The 20,099-nt window shown below is 43.9% G+C and overlaps 1 protein-coding gene across 3 annotated transcripts in view; it reads left to right on the top strand.

Moving 5' to 3' along the window:
• Positions 1-20,099, top strand: part of LOC138300727 (polyunsaturated fatty acid 5-lipoxygenase-like) — a 1,327,404-nt gene that overhangs the window by 93,505 nt on the left and 1,213,800 nt on the right. For all 3 annotated transcript variants that reach the window (XM_069240434.1, XM_069240433.1, XM_069240436.1), the window contains exon 2: positions 15,306-15,501. In XM_069240434.1, coding sequence (XP_069096535.1) covers positions 15,306-15,501 — 196 coding nt within the window. The remainder of the gene's footprint in view (positions 1-15,305; positions 15,502-20,099) is intronic.

Here is a 20,099-nt window from a genome sequence, read left to right as displayed (position 1 = left end):
TGTCTACTTTTTAGAAATGTTTAGGTTTCTGGGATCCAGCATTGGTTTCATGCCCATTTCTGTCACTGACTGGAAGGAGGCTGAAAGCACAAAAAATTGCAAAAATGGGGTATGTCCCAGTAAAATGCCAAAATTGTGTTGAAAAATTGGGTTTTCTGATTCAAGTCTGCCTGTTCCGGAAAGCTGGGAAGCTGCTGAGTTTAGCACCGCAAACCCTTTGTTGATGCCATTTTCAGGGGAAAAACCACAAGCCTTCTTCTGCAGCCACTTTTTCCAATTTTTTAAAAAAAAATGAAATTTTCCCTGTATTTTGGCCAATTTCTTGGCCTCCTTCAGGGGAACCCACAAAGTCTGGGTACCTCTAGAATCCCTAGGATGTTGGAAAAAAAGGACGCAAATTTGGCTTGGTTAGCTTATGTGGACAAAAAGTTATGAGGGCCTAAGCGCGAACTGCCCCAAATAGGCAAAAAAAGGCCTGGCACAGGAGGGGGAAAAGGCCTGACAGCGAAGGGGTTAATGTTCTCTTTAGGGTTTCGATTGTGAATTGGGTGTTATCGATTGCCTGAAAGTTCATGTTCAAGGTGGCTATGGCCATAAGTAAATATTGTAACCAGATAGACTTTTTATCTTGAAAGATGATGCCTAGTGAGGTTCTCATTGAGTCTGTAGGAGTTGTGGCGCCTCCTGATGGTAATATTTAATTATATAATTTTACAAAAGATGTCCATACATTCAAGTCCGAATTCAAGGTGAACAAATGTGCACTGCGTCCCTTTAGAGATATCAAAAATCTTTCTATATGCCGACATGTGGCAGTGTTCTAGAGTCTTTGTGAGCATGCCCTGTAAGGCCAAGTGACCAGAGGTTATGGTGGCTAAAAACTTAGAGCGAATCAGTCTTAGAATGCCTTCTGCCATAGGACTATGTAAGAAGTGATGCACCTTGCGTCATGTGAAAGATGTTTTTTGCAGCTTTTACAGTTTGTGCTTTGACATGCCTGTTAGGCTTTCCACAGTCTTACATCTAGACCCCGAGATAGTTGTACTTGCCAATTGACCATATACCAAGTGTGCCCAACTGCCATGCTAGCTGCCTTTTTTAAGACTTTCGCCCAGACACCAGGACTTTTGATTTTTTGGCTTTTACATGTAAATGTTGTTATATGCATGGAGTATTCCCAGCGCTACCGTTAAGCCAATTCATGTGTGGTCCAGCAATACCAGATCATGGGCGTAATGCATAATGGGAAGATTGCAATGACCTAATTTCGGAGGAAAAACTTGCCCCTTCAGCAGCTCCATACCCTGGTCAGCTGTGTAAGACTAAAGAGAGTTGGGGCAATAACACAGCCTTGCTTAAGCCCCTTATTGGTGTACATTTTCCCAGTAGTATGGCTGTGTGAGATCCTAATTCACACCCATGTGTCCGTATGTAAGGCCATGATAGCTGCTAGTAATTCATTACTTTGGGTAGCCCAGCGTAGCAATTTTAACCCAAAGGATATGCCAATCAGTTCCATCAAAAGTGGTGCTAAAGTTGGTGAAACAGGCATACAGAGGGGTCTGCTTATTTCGGTGCCCCTTTTCCTTAGGTAAGAGAGGGTAATTACATTATCAATGGTTGATGCATTTGGCTTGAAACCCGTCTGATAGAATGGAATGATATTGCTCTCATTAATCCAAGTTCATGCATATCACCTTTGCAAAGTCTTTCTGTCAATATCGAGCAGGGCAATTAACCTGTAGTTCTCGGCCAAAGTACAATCACCCTTCTTATGGATGGGGAACAAGATGGACCCTTTCCATGATTCCGGATGACTGATGGAAAGATGCATTGATTATTAAGCTATGCATATATGGTTCCCGGAAAGCCAGGTTGTTTTTAAATATGCTCCCTGGTAAACCATTAGAGCCTGTTTCTCCATCTGCCCTAATACACTTGAGGGCACTTGATATCTCCTTTGCCATGATGCATATTGGATTCCCTTCCAAGTCATCCAGGACTTCTCTACAAAAGCTTTTCGCAGCATGGTTTGTTATCTCGACATCAAAATAAAAAGTTGTAACATGAGCGCACCACCTATATGCAGAGACTGCAACATCTTGCACTAATGGGTTGCTTGCTAGATTGCTGATAAAGTTCCAGAACGCTTTTATCTTACTTGGTGCTAGCAGAGTGTAAACACGTAACCATCCCTTCTCTATTTGTTTTTGTTTTATCTGCCAAACTAATAGCTTGTGAGATTTTCTGGTGCTTGTTCAGGCTACGCAGCTTAGTGTGGCTTTGGTGAAGACTTTGGTGATTGTAAACTGGCATCAGTAAGGACAATTGGGCCAGTCCTTCCTTGAATCCTCAAATCCAAGCATCCTTTCCGGAGGCCTCAGCTGCCAAACGTCATAGCCGCTCTTGAGCTGGCTGGGTGGAGCGGGGCACAGCAGCCTACCCCACAAGCCGCACCCAGACCTAGCTGGGCTGCTTCCATGGGGAGGTTGGGCAACACTACTTGGCTGCTAACTAAAGCTCCAAGCTCAGGACTAACCCCCTTAAAGCCCAATGCTGTCACTAATACAACAGGCTGAGAATTTCAGGCTGTAGGCGCAGCAAACTGGGCAAACAGAAGCCAATCATGACCCAATCAAGTGACCAGTGAAGTGACCTGTAGTAAGCTGTAATGAGCTATAATGGGCTGGAGGGCAGGCGAGGTAGCTGTAGCAAACAGGGCACACAGAGCTTTTCACAGAGCTTTCACCCAGCTGGCTCTCAGTATTTAGCTTGGCTTTGAACTTGTGGCTAATAGGTATAGCTATGGAGTTTATTTACAGCGAAGCCCTACAAGGCCCTCGGTACGCTTCACCTGAATCACTGTGCCTCCCCTGACTGGGCGGTGAATCACGATGCAGTGGATCCTGTGGCCGGTGGTGAATCCATGGCCTGGCAGCTCCTGGTACTACGTGGCTGCCTACTCGTTCCACTGCCTTCCCGGACTCAGCTTTGTAACACTCAGATGGTATAGCACCAGGCCTGCAGCTCTACAAAATTTGCGTAACTCTGTTGCCACGGCACACCTGCGGTGGGCGTGTCAGAGTATCTGAGTGGAACTGTGAGTGGCTATATGAGTGTCTATGTGGGTCTGTGAGAGGGTGTGAGAGTGTCTCAGGGGGTCTGTGAGTGGGTGTGTGAGTGTATGTAACAGTGAGTATGTGTATATTTAAATTTTTTTGATCGCCAGGGTTCGCAACTCCATCACGATGTTACATAGGGGGTCACACTGAGCACTGCAATGGAGAAGTGACTCCATGATCGTCCCAAAAAAGTCATTTTCACCTTTTTATACTTATAATTAATGCTTTACAAACCTATTCATTACACCCTTGGGGTAAGAGTACCTCTACTCTGACCCCTCTATTAATTTCAGAATGCATCACCAGGACCGTTGCTGGTGCTTAAAATGGTTGCCGCAACTTTGAGAATAGCTTGCGGCAAGCCAATCACACTTCTCCATGTGGTTCGCGGATTTGCGGTGCTCAGCGTAGGAGTCACAACAGATCAGCATCCCTAGATATACACATTTTTTATCAGTTAATTACAAAAAAAACACTGAACAGATTCACAACAAAGAAAAAAAAGGTCGCTTTCTGGACCAGCACCTACTTTTCTGCCAGATTTGATAGAATTCCATACAGTAGTTTTGGCACTATCACTGATCAGAAATACCTATGGAAAAATGAATGGGGAAAAAGTGTTTTTGGACTCCCCTTTTTCTTAGCCCCTGCTTGACGGATCCCCCTAAACCTTCACAGACAGCAGCTCAAGTGAGAGTTGCATTTTCTTGGAACATTTTGTGAAGACTGGTCAAGCGTCGCCAAAGTTATTAGCAAAGCAAAAAATGTTCTTTCTATAGAAACATGGTCCTAACTATAACTACCTAGTGTATGTATATATATATATATATATATATATATATCGGAAAGTTGTTCGGTAACATTAGCAGCTTTTGTGGAATGAAATAATTGTTGTTACCAGAACCACCGTAGCCCTGGCAACTCTAAAAATGCTTTCTGTTAATTCAGGACATGACTACATGGATTAGCGTAAATTAATAAACAAACGCTTTCAGGCATGGAGAGAAATTATGGCCAAAAACACGGTTTTATGAAAAGGCACAGCATATTTATTTATGAAGGGACATTGGCATGCTTTGAAATATACGATATTTAACAACAGTGTTTAAACTGAGAGTGCACCGGATATAAAGGTTGAAGGAATGTGCCCAGAAACCACTTTGGTATTACAATCCACTGGAGTAAAATCATGACTGGGACTGTATAAACAACTTTTAAGACACAATATGATGGCGGCGCTCTTAGCTATGTTTTCAATGGGGAACGCAAGTCCTATTTCACTTACAAGTACCATGATTAAAGAGCAATGAAAGAAACGTATTTAAGCACCTGTGTTTAAATGTCCTTTTTACTACTGGCATTTGAGAAAGGCAGGTTGCCGAAACGAGTCATGCTGGGGAGATGAAATTAATGTGGCTGTGAATTCCAAGAGTGCTCCTGGAGGCTCGGAAGTGGAGCCTGTTTGGTGTTTGTATTTTACGTGCTTGCTGCTTGCACAAAGGAGGCACCCATCTGAAAGTTGTTCGGTAACATTAGCAGCTTTTGTGGAATGAGATATATGTATATGTATATATATATATATATATATATATATATATATATTACCTAGTGGCAGTCACCATTAAGTAGTTATAGCTAGGGCCTAGATTCTATAGAAAAAGTGTTTTTTGATATGCCTAAATCTTTAGCATCTTCACAAAATTTCCCCAAAAACTTTTATGCTCAATTCAGCTGCTTTCTAGAAAGTTTTGTGGTGATATTTCAAGCTGGGTCCAAGAAAAAGGGGGGTCCCAAAATGCATTTTTCCCATTCATTTTTACATAGGGATTTTGGACAGCAATAGCGACAAAACCATTGAACCTGGGAAGGGGGCCCAACGGCTTCCCTTCCCGCAAAATAATTAAATGCTTAGGCCGGGCTCTCGGCATGAGGTCCCTGGAGTGAGATCAGCCTGGGGAGGGGGGCCAAGTGGCCCCTCCCCCCAAAAAATAACTATGTATGCTGGGCCTCAGGCGATGGGGTCCCCAGGGCTGATATCGGCCTGTTGAGGTGGAGCCATGAAGAGTTGGGTTGTTATAGGAGTTGGCTGCAGGGACTGGCAACAGGCCAGGCCCTGAGGCCAACCATCGCAGCACACAGCCTTCAGCTGTGTGTAGTATGGGGTTGGGTGGTTATAGGGGTTGGCTGCGGCAGGCCCTCTGGACAACCCCCACTCTGCATGGCCTAAGGCTGTGCTCAGCATGGGGTTGGGTGGTTCTAGCGGTTGGCTGCAGGGACTGGCCACAGCCCAGGCCCTGCGGCCAACCCCAGCCATGCACAGCCTTTGGCTGTGCGTAGCGGTGGTGCATGGCGGTGGTTAGATTAACATATAGTAATGAAAATTACTATACGTTAAAATAACATAGAGATTCACTGAAAAAACAACGGTTTTAGGGACGTTATAGTTAGGAAATAGTATTTTTTTTAAAACATAGAAATTCACTTAAAGAATCAAAGGTTACTGGGATGTTATATCTAGGCTCCCATTTTAAACATACAAAACCATAGAAATTCACCTGTTACAGTTATCTCAAGTAACTACAACTTGTGCCCTAAGGTAACTATAACTCACGCCCTCGCCATGCACTGCTAATTACCCCACAAATTATGGAACTCATGACATCTTTAATAACATAATTGATAATATCAATGTAATATTTGTAGTTAAATTTGTGATGAAAAAACTATGCATGGCTGGGGAACGAGTTATAGTTACCATAGGATGCAATTTATAGTTAATTGAGATAACTCTAACAGGTGAATATATATATATATATATATATATATATATATATATATGTACATCTATATGTATATATATATATAGTTATGTGTAGGACCTAGTTTCTATAGAAAGAGTGTTTTTTGTTTTGCCTATAACTTTTGCACTGCTTTATGAATCTTCACAAAAAGTTCAAAATTTATTCTATGTTAAGTTCAGCTTCTGTTGTGAAAGTTTTGGGATGATCTGTCAAATGGGGGTGGAGAAAAAGGGGGGGTGCCAAAACGTGTTTTTCCCATTCATTTTTCCATAGGAACTTGAGACGCCTCCAGCCCGAACCACTGAACGGAATTACACCAAATTTGGCACGAAGCTAGATTCTGTTCCACAGATCACACTTTTTGTGATTTGATGCAGATCCGTTTGGTAGTTTTAGAGAAATTCAAGGCCAAAAGATATAGCTATATAGGGACGCAGATCCTCCGCTGATCCAACTGTCCTTGTGCTGATATCTGATTGGTTCAGTACACTTCAGAGGAAGTGTTGGCAGCAATCATGGTCTTCAGCCGAGCCCCAGAAAAAAAGGCAAAAAAGAAAAGGGGCCAGGGAAGTACCACCCTGACCCCTTAGCCCTTTTTTAAAAAATCTGATCCATCCGCATTTTTTCCCAATTTCTTTTTTTTTTTAAACGTGGTCGCACGCCCTTTTTAATTTGCCCCCGGGTGGGCCAGGTCCTAGGAGCCTCATAGAGGAGGGAGAGCAGGGGGCCCGCTCCTTGGGCTTTAATAAGCCCTGGGAACCACCACCTCCCAAGGGCCAAATAAGAGCAGGCGGACCGCAGACCCCCTGCACCCTGAGGACCACCATCCCAGACAAAAATGTTTTTAGGTAAATGGGGGAGGCACAATGGACTACCAGCCCCCGGGGTACACTTTATTTGGAGGTGTGGGCCATGCGGCCCCCATGTCCCAGGAACTCAGTTGTGATAAAGGCAGTTATGGTTGAAACGCATTGACTATTAGAAATGGGGTCTCTAGTTGGTAGTGAGATTACACCATGTCCAAGTAGGGACTCTCACTCTAGTCAGGGTAAGTGAGATGCACAGCTCAGATAACTCCTGCTTAACCCCTTGGTAGCTTGGCACAAGCAGTCAGGCTTATCTCAGAGGCAATGTGTAAAGTATTTGTGCAATTACACAAGGTAACACAATGAAAACACCACAAAAGCACTCAACACCAGTTTAGAAAAATAGCCAATATTTATCTTAGTAAAGCACGACAAAAATCCAACAAACACAAGCAGAGTTATGAATTTTCACAGATTAAACTTGAATATAGCGCTTAGAAACGTAAATGCTTCAATTTGGTGTTATCACAGCATCATGCAGAGTTGTCCCTAATAGTTCTACGCCAATGGTACCGGTCACGGAGTCACACAGGCCCCCGGTTACAGTAACTTTGGTAACGAAGAACCCAGCCGGTGCACAGAGTTGGGGAGGTTAGGCGTCGCTGGATATGGTACAGCACCCGGTTCCCTACTGCAGAGCAGGGGAAGTGATGCTGTGTGGGTGCGAAGTGTCAGTTCCTTATGCTCAGATGGGCTCGATGTCCAGTGGATCAAGATGCCATGGGGTGACCTTGCAGGGTCACGGTCACCCCACGAGGCTGCAGGCACCACGGTGGATTCCGGTGTCACAGACATCAGTGACACGGCATTCGGGACGCATGAAGTCACAGGACATCAATGGGGTTGCAGTGGCACCAGGCATCGTCACACTCCATCAGGGACCACGGTTTTGGTTGCACGTGGCGTTGCGGAGTCAGGCAGCGGCGTTGGTCCTGGCATCGTCCAGAGCTGGTATAACAGTTTTTTATTGGTTTTCAACTAGCTTTCACTCCCAGGGGCCACAAACTGGAGTAGACACCACCTGGCAAGTTAGTATCCACAAGTGAACCCAGATGCTGGTAGGTGTAGTATTTGCTGTTTCCTGAGACTTCTTAACAGGAGGCTAGCTCAGTCCAAGCCCTTGGAGACACTTCACTAGCAGAATTGCACAAAGCAGAGTCTAGTCGTTTCCCTCCTAGGCAGAAGCAGCAGCAGGCCAGCACAGCAAATCAACAGGCAGAGTGGCAGGTCCTCCTCAAGCATCAAGCTCTTCTCCTTGGTAGAGGTTTCTCTTGATCCAGAAGTGATCTAAAAGTCTGGGGTTTCGGGTCCACTACTTATACTCTTTTCTGCCTTTGAAGTAGGCAAACTTCAAAGGAAGGTCTCCGTTGTTCACAAGATCCTGCCTTGCCCAGGCCTAGCCCCAGACACACTCCAGGGGCCTGGAGTCTGCATTGTGTGAGGACAGGTACAGCCCTATCAGGTGTAAGTGTCAGCTCCTCCCTCCCCACTCTAGCCCAGGAGATTAATCAGGAAATGCATGACACCACTCAGTTCCCTTTGTGTCACTGTCTAGAGGGAATTCACAAACAGCCCAACATTCAGTCTGACCCAGACATGGATTCTACAGGCAGGCAGAGGCACAGAATGGTTAAGCAAAAAAAAGTGGCATTTTCAAACAGACAATTTAAAAACCAACTCTACCAAAATATGTTTTTTTAAATTGGGAGTTCAGAGGCCCCAAACTCCATGTCTCTAGCTGCCCCCAATGGGAAACTGAACTTAAAAGATATTTAAAGGCAGTCCTCATGTGAACCTATGGGGGGGATAGGACTTGCAATAGTGAAAAACGATTTTGGCAGTATTTCACTATCAGGGCATGTAAAACACACCAGTACATTTCCCACCTTTTAAATGCACTGCACACTGCCCATGGAGCTACCTAGGTTCTACCTTAGGGGTGACTTACATGTAGTAAAAGGGAATGTTTAGGCCTGGCAAGTGGGTATACTTGCCAGGTCAAATTGGCAGGGCAAAACTGCACACATAGACACTGCAGTGGAAAGTCTGAGACATGTTTATAGGGTTACTCGTGTGGGTGGCACAAACAGTGCTACAGGCCCACTAGCAGCATTTGATTTACAGGCCCTGGGCACCCATAGTGCACTTTACTAGGGACTCACCAGTAAATCAAATGTGCCAATCATGGAAAACCAATTACCAATATCCTTTAGACAGCGAACACTTGCACTGGTTAGCAGTGGTAAAGTGCCCAGAATGGAGTGGGAATCTGACCCCTCTGAAGTCCAGCTCTTTCACTATTGTTACTTACTTGAAGTGAAAATAGTATATCAGACCCCTTAGAAGTCCATATCTTTCCCTAATTTTGCTTACATCGGAGAGTCTGTAGTAAATCTAACCCCTCCAATGTCCATCATTTTCATTACTGTTACTTACGTTGGAGTGAGAATAGTAAATCTGACCCCTTTGAATTCCAATACATTCCCTACTATTGCTTATGTTAGAGATGCAGTAGTGAATATGACCCTCCAAAGTCCAATAAATACCCTAGTGTTGCTTAAGTTGGAGTAGTATTTTAAATATGATGCCTCTAAAATCCAGCAATGTCCCTATTGTTGCTTATGTTGGAGTCGGAATAGCACAGCTAACTCTTCCAAAGTCCAACACTTCCCCTACTGCTGCTCATGTTAGAGTGGAACTAGTAAATCTGACACTACCAAAGTCCAACACTTTCCCCACTTTTGCTCATGTTTGTGTGGAAATACAAAATCTGGCCTCTTCATAGTCCAGCACTTTCCCTACTGTTGATCAGGTTGGAGTGAGAAGAGTAAACATGACCCCTCCAAAATCCAATATTTCCTTTACTGTTGCTCCAGTTGGAGTGGGAATAATAAACCTAACCTTTCCAAAGTCCAGCATTTTCCCACTTCTGCCTAGGTTGGAGTGGGAATAGTAAATCTGAGCCCTTCAAAGTCCCACAGTTTCCCTACTGTTGCTCATTTTGGATTTGGAATAGGAAATTTGATCTCATCAAAGTCCAGCACTTTCTTTACTGTTGCTTACATTGGAGTGGGAATATGTCATCATTAGGGTTTGGGCATAGTAAATTTAAGCTTGCCAACGTCAAGCTTAAATCTGACCATTCCAAAGTTCAATGCTTTCCTAACTGTTGCTTAGGTTGGAGTGGAAAGAGTGAATCTGACCTTTGTCTACTTTTGCTTATTTTGGAGTGGGAATAGTAAACCTGACCGTTTAAATGTTCACACTTTCTCTATTGTTGCCTATGTTGCAGTGGCATCATTAAATGTGACTCCTCAAAATTCCACACTTTCCCGAATGTTGTTTAGGTTGGATTGGAGATAGTAAATTTTACCCCACCAATGTCCAAAATTTTACCCACTCTTGCTTAAGTTGGTGTGGGAATAGTAAATGTGACCACGCCAAATTCCAACACTTTCCCTACTGTTGGTCAGGTTGAAGTGGGAACAGCAAACATGACCCCTCCATAGTGCACTACGTTTCATACCGTTACTTACTTTGGAGTGGGAATAGTAAATTTGAACTCTACAAGTATAATTTGTTTACATAATTCTTTTTATTTTTTAAAGATCTATGCCTTGTGATTTATTTTAAAATGCATTTCATGTTATTTTTTATGATGCATTTTTATTTTTTGAGGTTCTTTTTTGTTTTAATGATTATGATTTTATTATATATGTATACTATTTAATTTTTGATATATATATATAGTGTTTGTTAATTATTATTTGTGTTTATTTTATTACTAATGTTTATTTTATTAAAGTATATTATGTTTATTTTCAATGTAATCTGATATATATATTTTTATGTTTGTAAGTTATTATTTTATGTATTATATTGTAATGTATTGGTATGTAGATGTTTTAAGTTTTATATATTGTTAAATATTGACATTTTGACCAACCTACCTATTTTGTGATTAAATGTTGGTCTTTATTTTTGTAGTCAATATTTTGTGCTTTACATAAAAATTATCGTAAGACAACATTTGTCCATTTTTAGGTTTCGCCTGCACAGTGCTTGCACTGTGCTTGTGAATTCTAACATATTTAATAGAAATCTTAAGAGGGGCTCACATCCCGCCACCTGCTTTTCTTGCTTTTCATTGGTTTCCTGTGCTTGCCAGTTACTTTTCCTTGGTTTGTATGGGCTGTAGCAGAATTCTTATCAGTATCCTGAGGCCAAAGTACTCCTTTTCATCCACCGAACTTCTTTGTTACATGACGCTCACAGACTTTTGACAAACTTCTTTGTTATTGTGAGCAATCTCCAAATGATCTCTGGGCTGATATGTGAATAGAGCGCAAGTGGGGGAATTATTGTGGTGCTGTTGGCATTCCGTGAAGCACACGGTACTACTGGGGAGGCTGCTCTCTTTGTTGCCGATAATGGTCAGCATTCTAGTGTTCCTTCTCTCTGGTGTGCTCCTCGGCTGGACACCACTTCCTGTGTGTTCAGGCCTCCTTTGCCTCTCCACAGCGACCCATGTGCCCTTCTCACACCTCTGCTGTGGTCTGACTCATCTTCAAAACATGTGGTACAGGCATCCATACTTAGCTTCCTCAGTTCACAACAGCGCAGTGCGTTCTTTGCCTGTCCACTGAGTGACTTAAAGCTTGATTGCCTCTTCTTTATGTAATCTCTTTCCTTCTAAAATACCCAGGGGCTGGTGTTTATGGCTCTCTGTCTCAGAGTGCCCACCTCAGAAGCCTCTTGTTTCACTACAGTAACACTTATGTGAGAGAGGATATTAATCTTACAATGCAGCTTGGCAGGTCTGTAGTTCTGTCCTAACCCTCCTCATCTTGCCCCAGTTGCTTTATCGCATTATGGCCCTCATTACGACCCCGGCGGTCGGTGGTAATTTGCAGAAAGGTTCTGCCAACAGGCTGGTGGTAATGTTCCCAAATCATGACATTGGCGGTTTGGCTCAAGCCAAACCACCAATGTACCACTCCGATCACCAGAGTGGTAATGTCCACTGGGCTGGAGACTTCGGTCTCCAGCCAGGTGGCCGTCACAATCCCACTCTCAGGATTATGACCCCACCTACCGCCATGGTGTTTGTGGTAAGAGTACCGCCACGAAAACCATGGCTGTAGGCACTGTCAGTGCCAGGTAATTCCTTCCCTGGCACTGATAGGGGCCTCCATCCTCTCCCCAGAGCCCCTCCCCACCCTCCCTCTTCCCCTCCTGCCCCCTGCACATTTAAACACCCACACACGCACACATACACACTCATACACACATGCATACCCACATCCACCCACGCATGCACACAAACATAGCCACACACCGCAACACACACCAACATATATTGTCGCACACACGCATTCACAACACACAACATACACGTACACTCACATTCAGCCATTCACACACTCATTCAACGCGACTCACACCCGCATGCATGCATACAAAAACAGACCCCCCCCCCCACACACACACACAACACCCCCACACATGCACACACCATCCCCGCCTCTCTCCTGTCGGAGAACTCGACTTACCTGCTTGCAGGGGGTCCTCTGGTAGGAGACAAGACGCAGCGCAGCTGCCAGTAGCAGCGTCCGCCAGCAAAACACCGACAGGCCGTATCATTGCTCATGAAACGGTCGGCAGTGTTTTGCTGGCGTGGCGCTGCTGTTGACAGCAGTGCCATCTTACTGCCGTCTGCTGCCATGACCATCGACGGTATTCCGCCAGCCTTCTGGCAGAATTCCGTCTACGGTCATAATGCAGGTGGGCGGCTGGTAGCCACTGCAACGGTATGTTGGCTGCCGTCACCATGGCGGCAGGCGGTCAATACCGTCAATGTTGTAATGAGGGCCTGTGTTTTTATAAAACGACTGAACAAGCACAGCACTTGCATATGCATATGCACATGCATTTCAAGCATGCATGTTAAAGGGAATCTTTAAATTTTGAAATGTGTGGTGCCATGGGGAGAGATTAGGGAAACAAGCACAGCGCTTGCGCTGTTTGCCTAATCTCCCTGGGGCTGACTGCATTTCCAAGATATCAAGATTGTCTGCACCCTTGAAATGCGTGCATCCACGGGGAGATTAGGGAAACAAGCACTGCGTTTACGCTGTTTACCTAATCTCCCCATGGACGCTTGCGCTTGTAATTAAAAAACAAGAAGCTTTGGCGAAACCTAATGTATTTACCAATGCTTGTTGTCTTTGATATTAATTGGGCGATAATATTGCATTTTAATATTTTTACGTCTGATCTTTCGTCACAATTGTTTTCCAAAGCCTAGAGAAAATGATATGTTTATTTTCTTGAGGGCATGAAGGGGTTAGATAGCAGCACTGTTTTGAAGGTTACAGAGGAAGGTAAATCTCATGAATTTTATTGAAGAGGAGAGTTGTGTAAAAAAGCTGTCTGTTTTCGGTAGGTTCAGAAGTAAAGGACTACATTTCGTTCTGTGCTTTGTGAATAATAAGGAAGAATCCACATATATGGGTTAAGAATTAAAACATTTTCCATCTGTCACCTATCAAGCTTCAGAACGCAAAAGGAAATGTCCATGATAGTGCAAGTTTTAGGTAGCTTTATGTATTATCTGTATTTTTCGTATGGAGACTCACATATTTTTGAAGATCAAGCTCAGTAGCCTTACATACAGGTTGAACAGAGCAGGAGCAAGGAGCAAGCTTTTTTAGAACATTAGAAGACATTTCAAAGCTTCCTAATATGAACTGTCTCAGTCTCAGCATGTAATGCAGATTGGTGGAGAAGTAGGTAAACCCATTCAGGAGAGAGGCCTATGACTGCTCCATGGTTCAGATGGGCCAGGCTTGGTTGTTTGTTCAATAGTCGCTAATAGATCTAAGAGTGACTCTTTTACATGGTGTAGTGCACATTGTCCAAAGTCTTTATTATGGCATTTTTAATTGTGAATCCTGGGTAGAAGCAAGTAGATGCTCCTTAGTGGTGAAGATGTCCAGTTGTTTGCCTAGCCCAGTAAGCCACTGCACACCCACTGCTCTCATGTGAGTAGAGGCACAGTGACCAGTCACATGGCCTCCGTCTCCTCCACCATGTTAGTAATCAAAGTACTTTTCATATTTAAGAGGAGGGAATATAATTCTGTAGAACAATGTCTTGCATGATCAGTGATGAGCATGCATAGGCGGAGTTGCTAGGGAGCCTACATTTTGCCTGTCTACATTTATTTTCATTTATTTATTTTGATAGCTATATATTGCACCTTGATCGCAACAGTATTAAAGTGCTTTACAATTAAAAGTTCAAACATATAAGGATTATTTTGAAATGCGGGGTGGGAAAACATTAAAATGGTTACCATTAATGTGGTTGACAAGAGTAAACAATCTTGAACATAATCATGGCAGTAAAATTATCTGATGCAAAACATTATATTATTGATAGAAAAGACAGTCTTTTAGATATTTTAAGAAGGTAGTGTACAGTATCGCGGTTCTGAGCACTGGAGGAAGAGAGCTCCATTTTCATTGTTCATTTTGGAACAGGATTACCTGAGATTCTACATTTGGAGGTTTTGAGTAGGACAGAAACGTGATTTCTTAAGACCTCTTTGGCCACCAGAAATATTAAGTAAGAGTGCAAGGTAGGCTGGAGTATTATCATGGAGAACCCTGCTGATAAGGAAGCAGATTTTGAATTCTAGTCGAAATTGGCAACTAATGTAGTTCACAAAGGATAGGTGAAATGTGATCATATTTATCTGCCGAATGGACTAACTTAGCTGATGAGTAAAATACCTGTTTTAGAGGGGTCAACAAAGATTGAGGCACTGTGCCTCCCCTGTGGGAGATCTGTAAGACAACAGGAGTCACACAAGGAGAATAGGGATGGGAAAGAGTACAAAGCCTGAAGCATTGGTCTTTTCCTCAAGGAATTCTTAAGGCCTTGCCACACCATCTAATTTACCCACAATCACAACTTTTGCATGCATTTTGTACGTTCACAATTTTTTATGATACTTGACAAAGGTGCCAACATTGTTCAGTTTCCTCAATCAGCTCACGCACAGATAGGGCAAGTTTGTGCTGAATCGATTTCTATATGATATATATTGATATTGTGAAACTTGTTTTAAGATCCATGAGTTATGTCCAGCAATTAACAATCCTGATATAATTTCCATGAAAGGGATCAGGTGTTATGGTGTAATATTGACAGGTGCATTACTGGTGACATTTACAGGCTACACAGTTTTCACTCTTGTGATTTATTTTCGTGCCTCCTGAATCACTTAAAAGTATTCTGAAATTACTATTATGCATGGTACTAAGAAATTGGAACCAGTTATGTATTATCTCTGTTTCCTCATATATCTCCATACACATGTATTATTAGGTACTCATACACCGTCATTTCATAACAGTTACTTTTGGCAGAAAAAGTGATCTTACTTTTCTTTATGTTGAGGTTTTTGTTTTGGTGGCATTGAAATTATAAAGCAAAGTATGTATTCACAGGTGGACACCTACGAAGTATCCACATCCGGAGACCTGGGAGAGATCCAGCTGTTGAAACTTGAGAAGTCGGCCAGATGGCTTGAAAATGACTGGTACTGTAACTATATATCCGTGAAAGGAGCCTATTACGAATACCACTTTCCTTGCTACAGATGGATTACCAACAGTAAGGAAGTCATTCTTAGAGATGGAAGAGGTCAGTGTAAAACATTATCTCACCCGAAAAAAATGATTTAACTCATGAGATGCAGCTGTGTGAACATTATCTTGTGGCGTTCATGGCCATTCCGTTAAATATAGTGTAGTAACTGATACACATCATGTATGAAAAAATATATTTACTTATCTGTTTATGTGATTTTGCGAAGCACAAAACACGGCTCATGAATGTCAGACTGCTGAAAGTGAATCAGGGCAGAATTAATGAAAGGCATTTCTTTTGCAGATAAGAAATGGCTTGCCTATGCAAAGTGTCAATTTTCCTGTCTAATTTTCCCGCTCTGTCCACATTTAGGGCCTTATTTAAAGTTCTACAGTCACGGAACTCCGCCACAAGCATAGAGGAATAGCTTGCAAGCCAAACTCCCAGTTCATCCACTCCATTAGAGTCTGACAAACTGTCATATTTCAAACGGCACAGCCCCCGCTAGTTCTGCCAGTGGGAACCTTTATGTGAAGGCTAGACTAGCGGTCAGCCAAGGTACTTTCCCTTTTTTGGACCGGCAGGGAGATTTTGGCAGACTTAAACAGGGAAATAAATACATGATTACTACATGCTATGTGAAAATTCCCATGTGCGGGGACATGTATTCTTTATTTTTCAGAAACAAACTCCTGCTTTGGGAGTTTATTTTTGAAAAGCAAACTTTGTTGTGTGGGCACCTTGAGCTTGCCCCAGCTGAGCAAAGCGAGATTCCCACAGAGCATGCAGAGATCTCTAAATGTGGTGGACTGTATTCTGCCAAGACAGTGTAGTAGATCACTCCAGTACAGTACAGCCAAGGGATTTATTATCACCTAAGGCCCAGATCCCGAGGGCCTCATACACGAGGACCGTGGCACAGGGTGGTGCAGTAAGTACCTTGCTGCGCTGCCCTGTGCCACCAGGAAAGGGCAGAAATGCGCTGTATCTACAAGATATGGCACATTTCTGCCCTTTCCCCACTATGCTAGTGCACAAACTGCTGCCTAGCACCAACATAGGCACCCTTGCACGGTGGTGCAAGGATGCCTACGTTGTGGAGATGATTGTTTTTGTGCACCTTCCTGCACAAAAACAGTCACAAGTGGTGTCTTCCTCTTTATATGTGTGCTGCATAACGCAATTTAATGGGTGTTGCATGGGAACACCCCAAGCAACACCCATGGACCACCCCTTTCACACAGTATTATGCATGAAAGGGGTCCAGATTTACAAGTCCATGAAAAGCCACGCCTTGTAAATATGGACTGGCACACTGCACCACAGGAGCATGCCGAGTGTTACTAGGGCCTCATAAATGAGGCACTGAGTGTGTCAGAGGTGTAAGCTGCATTTGTTACACCCAATAAAATCCAGCACCATGGAGTTTCCAAATTTACCCTACATGTGAGGTAGGACCTTTTCCATGTTTTGCGGGGACTAACATGCAGATTTTTGTACTTAATGCAGAAAAATCTGCATGTTTCAGTAAACAGCGTATTGTTTTCCCCTTTTAAATTTTGGCAGGTTTGATCTGCCAAATGTTAAGTTATAAATACCACTCAACACAGAATTCAGATGCCTGTACATATAAGTGTTTGTTCTCTGTCACTAAACTCCAACCAACTCAGAATCAGAAAAACAAATTAGGAGCAACCCCATATTCCTGGAGACCTTGGTAAGTAAATTAAATCAAAGCACAGTGGATAAAGTAAGTATGTATTTCACTTCCAAATGAATGGATAATAGACAATAACGTATTGGGAACCGTCAGTAGTTTAATACAGCAATTGTATGGCAAGCTCTGTGGTACATATGGTTTTACCCAGCTTTCATGCAGCACAAATTCTCCAGCTAAATGAGACCTGTGCACACATGTGTCCAGAATTGGCATTGTCATGGAAGGTACACCTGCGTCCAATAGGTTATCCCTAGATCTACTTGTTGGCATCAGGCTATTAATTCAATTCAAACTTTATTTCGGCAATATAAGCGATCAAAGCTTTACATAGTAGTTAAAAAATTAGAAATAGTTATTAATGAACAATAAAAGAGATAAAACATTTTTAAAAAGAATAACATTTTTGAATCGTGATGAACAAACTAAATTCTAGTGTACAGATCTGGTGGCATCTCAATTAACGGAAGGTTCATACAGATAGACAAGGTGCAAAGAGCAAAATGCATTATCCGGCATACTAAGGCCTCAGTAAATCACACATAGATAGTAGTCCCTGCAATCTCAATAGCCCATGAGGCAGGATTTTTCTAATTGAGTTAGTTTATACAACAAGATAAAGTACGCAATTTAATATGTAGAATACAAAATACGATATCAAGTGCATAACACAAAATTCTGAATCCACTATTTGCCAGCAATGAAACGGTGATACCAGTATAACTGGTCCAGCAGTAGCATCATATAGGATTCGCAATAGTGAGTAGTGTATATGCCATTGTCCTTGTACCCTGGGGTCAATAATCTATCAGGGAACAATTTCTAAGGGTCCACTGTGAGCGTCGGTGTAGGAAAGTACAATCTTGCCTGGCATGTTACCCCCATTTTTACTAGTATGTATGTTTGTTTTTGCCTGTGTCACTGGGATCCTGCTAGCCAGGACCCCAGTGCTCATAAAGTTTGCCCTGTATGTGTTCCCTGTATGGTGCCTAACTGTATCACTGAGGCTCTGCTAACCAGAACCTCAGTGTTTATGCTCTCTCTGCTTTTAAAATTGTCACTGCAGGCTAGTGACTAATTTTACCAATTCTGATTGGCACACTGGAACACCCTTATAATTCCCTAGTATAAGGTACCTGGGTACCCCGGGTATTGGGGTTCCAAGAGATCCCTATGGGCTGCAGCATTTCTTTTGCCACCCATAGGGAGCTCCGACAATTCTTACACAGGACTGCCACTGCAGCCTGAGTGAAATAACGTCCACGTTATTTCACAGCCATTTTACACTGCACTTAAGCAACTTATAAGTCACCTACATGTCTAACCCTCACTTGGTGAAGGTTAGGTGCAAAGTTACTTAGTGTGAGGACACCCTGGCACTAGCCAAGGTGCCCCCACATTGTTCAGGGCAATTTTCCCGGACTTTGTGAGTGCGGGGACACCATTACACGCTTGCACTACATATAGGTCAATACCTATATGTAGCGTCACCATGGTAACTCCGAACATGGCCATGTAACATGTCTTGGATTATGGAATTGTCACCCCAATACCATTCTGGTATTGGGGGGACAATTCCATGCATCCTCGGGTCTCCAGCATAGAGCCCGGGTACTGCCAAACTATCTTTCCGGGGTTTTCTCTGCAGCTACAGCTGCTGCCAACCCTCAGACAGGTTTCTGCCCCCCCTGGGGCCTGGGCAGCCCAGTCCCAGGAAGGCAGAACAAAGGATTTACTCTGAGAGAGGGTGTTACACCCTCTCCCTTTGGAAATAGGTGTGAAGGGCCTGTGAGGAGTAGCCTCTCCTGGCATCTGGAAATGCTTTGAAGGGCACAGATGGTGCCCTCCTTGCATAAGCCAGTCTACACCGGTTCAGGGTTCCCCCCAGCCCTGCTCTGGCACAAAACTGGACAAAGGAAAGGGGAGTGGCCACTCACCAGACCAGCACCTCCCAGGGGAGGTGCCCAGAGCTCCTCCAGTGTGTCCCAGACCTCTGCCATCTTGGATGCAGAGGTGTGAGGGCACATTGGACACCTCTGAGTGGCCAGTGCCAGCAGGTGACGACAGAGACCCCTCCAGATAGGTGCTTACCTTTCTCTGTAGCTAATCCTCCTCTGAGGGCTATTTAGGGACTCTCCTGTGGGTATCTCAGCAGATAATGAATGCAAGAGCTCACCAGAGTTCCTCTGCACTTCCCTCTTCGACTTCTGCCAAGGATCGACCGCTGACTGCTCCAGGACGCCTGCAAATCCGCAATAAAGTAGCAAGAAGACTGCCAGCAACATTGTAGCGCCTCATCCTGCCGGCTTTCTTGACTGTTTCCTGGTGGTGCATGCTCTAAGGGCAGTTTGCCTTCACCCTGCACTGGAAGCCAAGAAGAAATCTCCAGTGGGTCGACGGAATCTTCCTCCTGCCAACACATGCACCAAACTTCTGCATCACCGGTCCTCTGGGTCCCCTCTCATCCTGACGAGCGTGGTCCCTGGAACACAGGAGCTGGGTCGAAGTGTCCCCGACAGTCCAGTGGCCCCACTGTCCAAATTTGGTGGAGGTAAGTCCTTGCCTCCCCACGCCAGACAGTAATCCTGTGTACTGCGTGAACTGCAGCTGCTAGGTCTTCTGTGCACTTTTGCAAGACTTTCTTCATGTACAGCCTAGCCCAGGTCCCCAGCACTCCATCCTGCATTGCCCATCCCGCTGAGTTGGACTCCGACTTCGTGGGACTCCCTTTTGTTGTGCTGAGTCGACCATTGTGCTCAGATCTCCTGAACGCCTGTTCTGGTGCTTCTGCGGGTGCTGCCTGCTTCTGCGGGGGCTCTTCCTATTGCTGAGTGCCCCCTCTGTTTCCTCCTCCAAGGGGCGACCTCCTGGTCCTTCCTGGGCCCTGGCAGCACCCAACACCTTTAACCGCAACTCTTGCAGCTAGCAAGGCTTG

The sequence above is a fragment of the Pleurodeles waltl genome, chromosome 6 (genome assembly GCF_031143425.1).
Source record: "Pleurodeles waltl isolate 20211129_DDA chromosome 6, aPleWal1.hap1.20221129, whole genome shotgun sequence".
Lineage (NCBI taxonomy): Eukaryota > Metazoa > Chordata > Amphibia > Caudata > Salamandridae > Pleurodeles > Pleurodeles waltl.
This window is presented reverse-complemented; position numbering and strand designations above follow the sequence as displayed.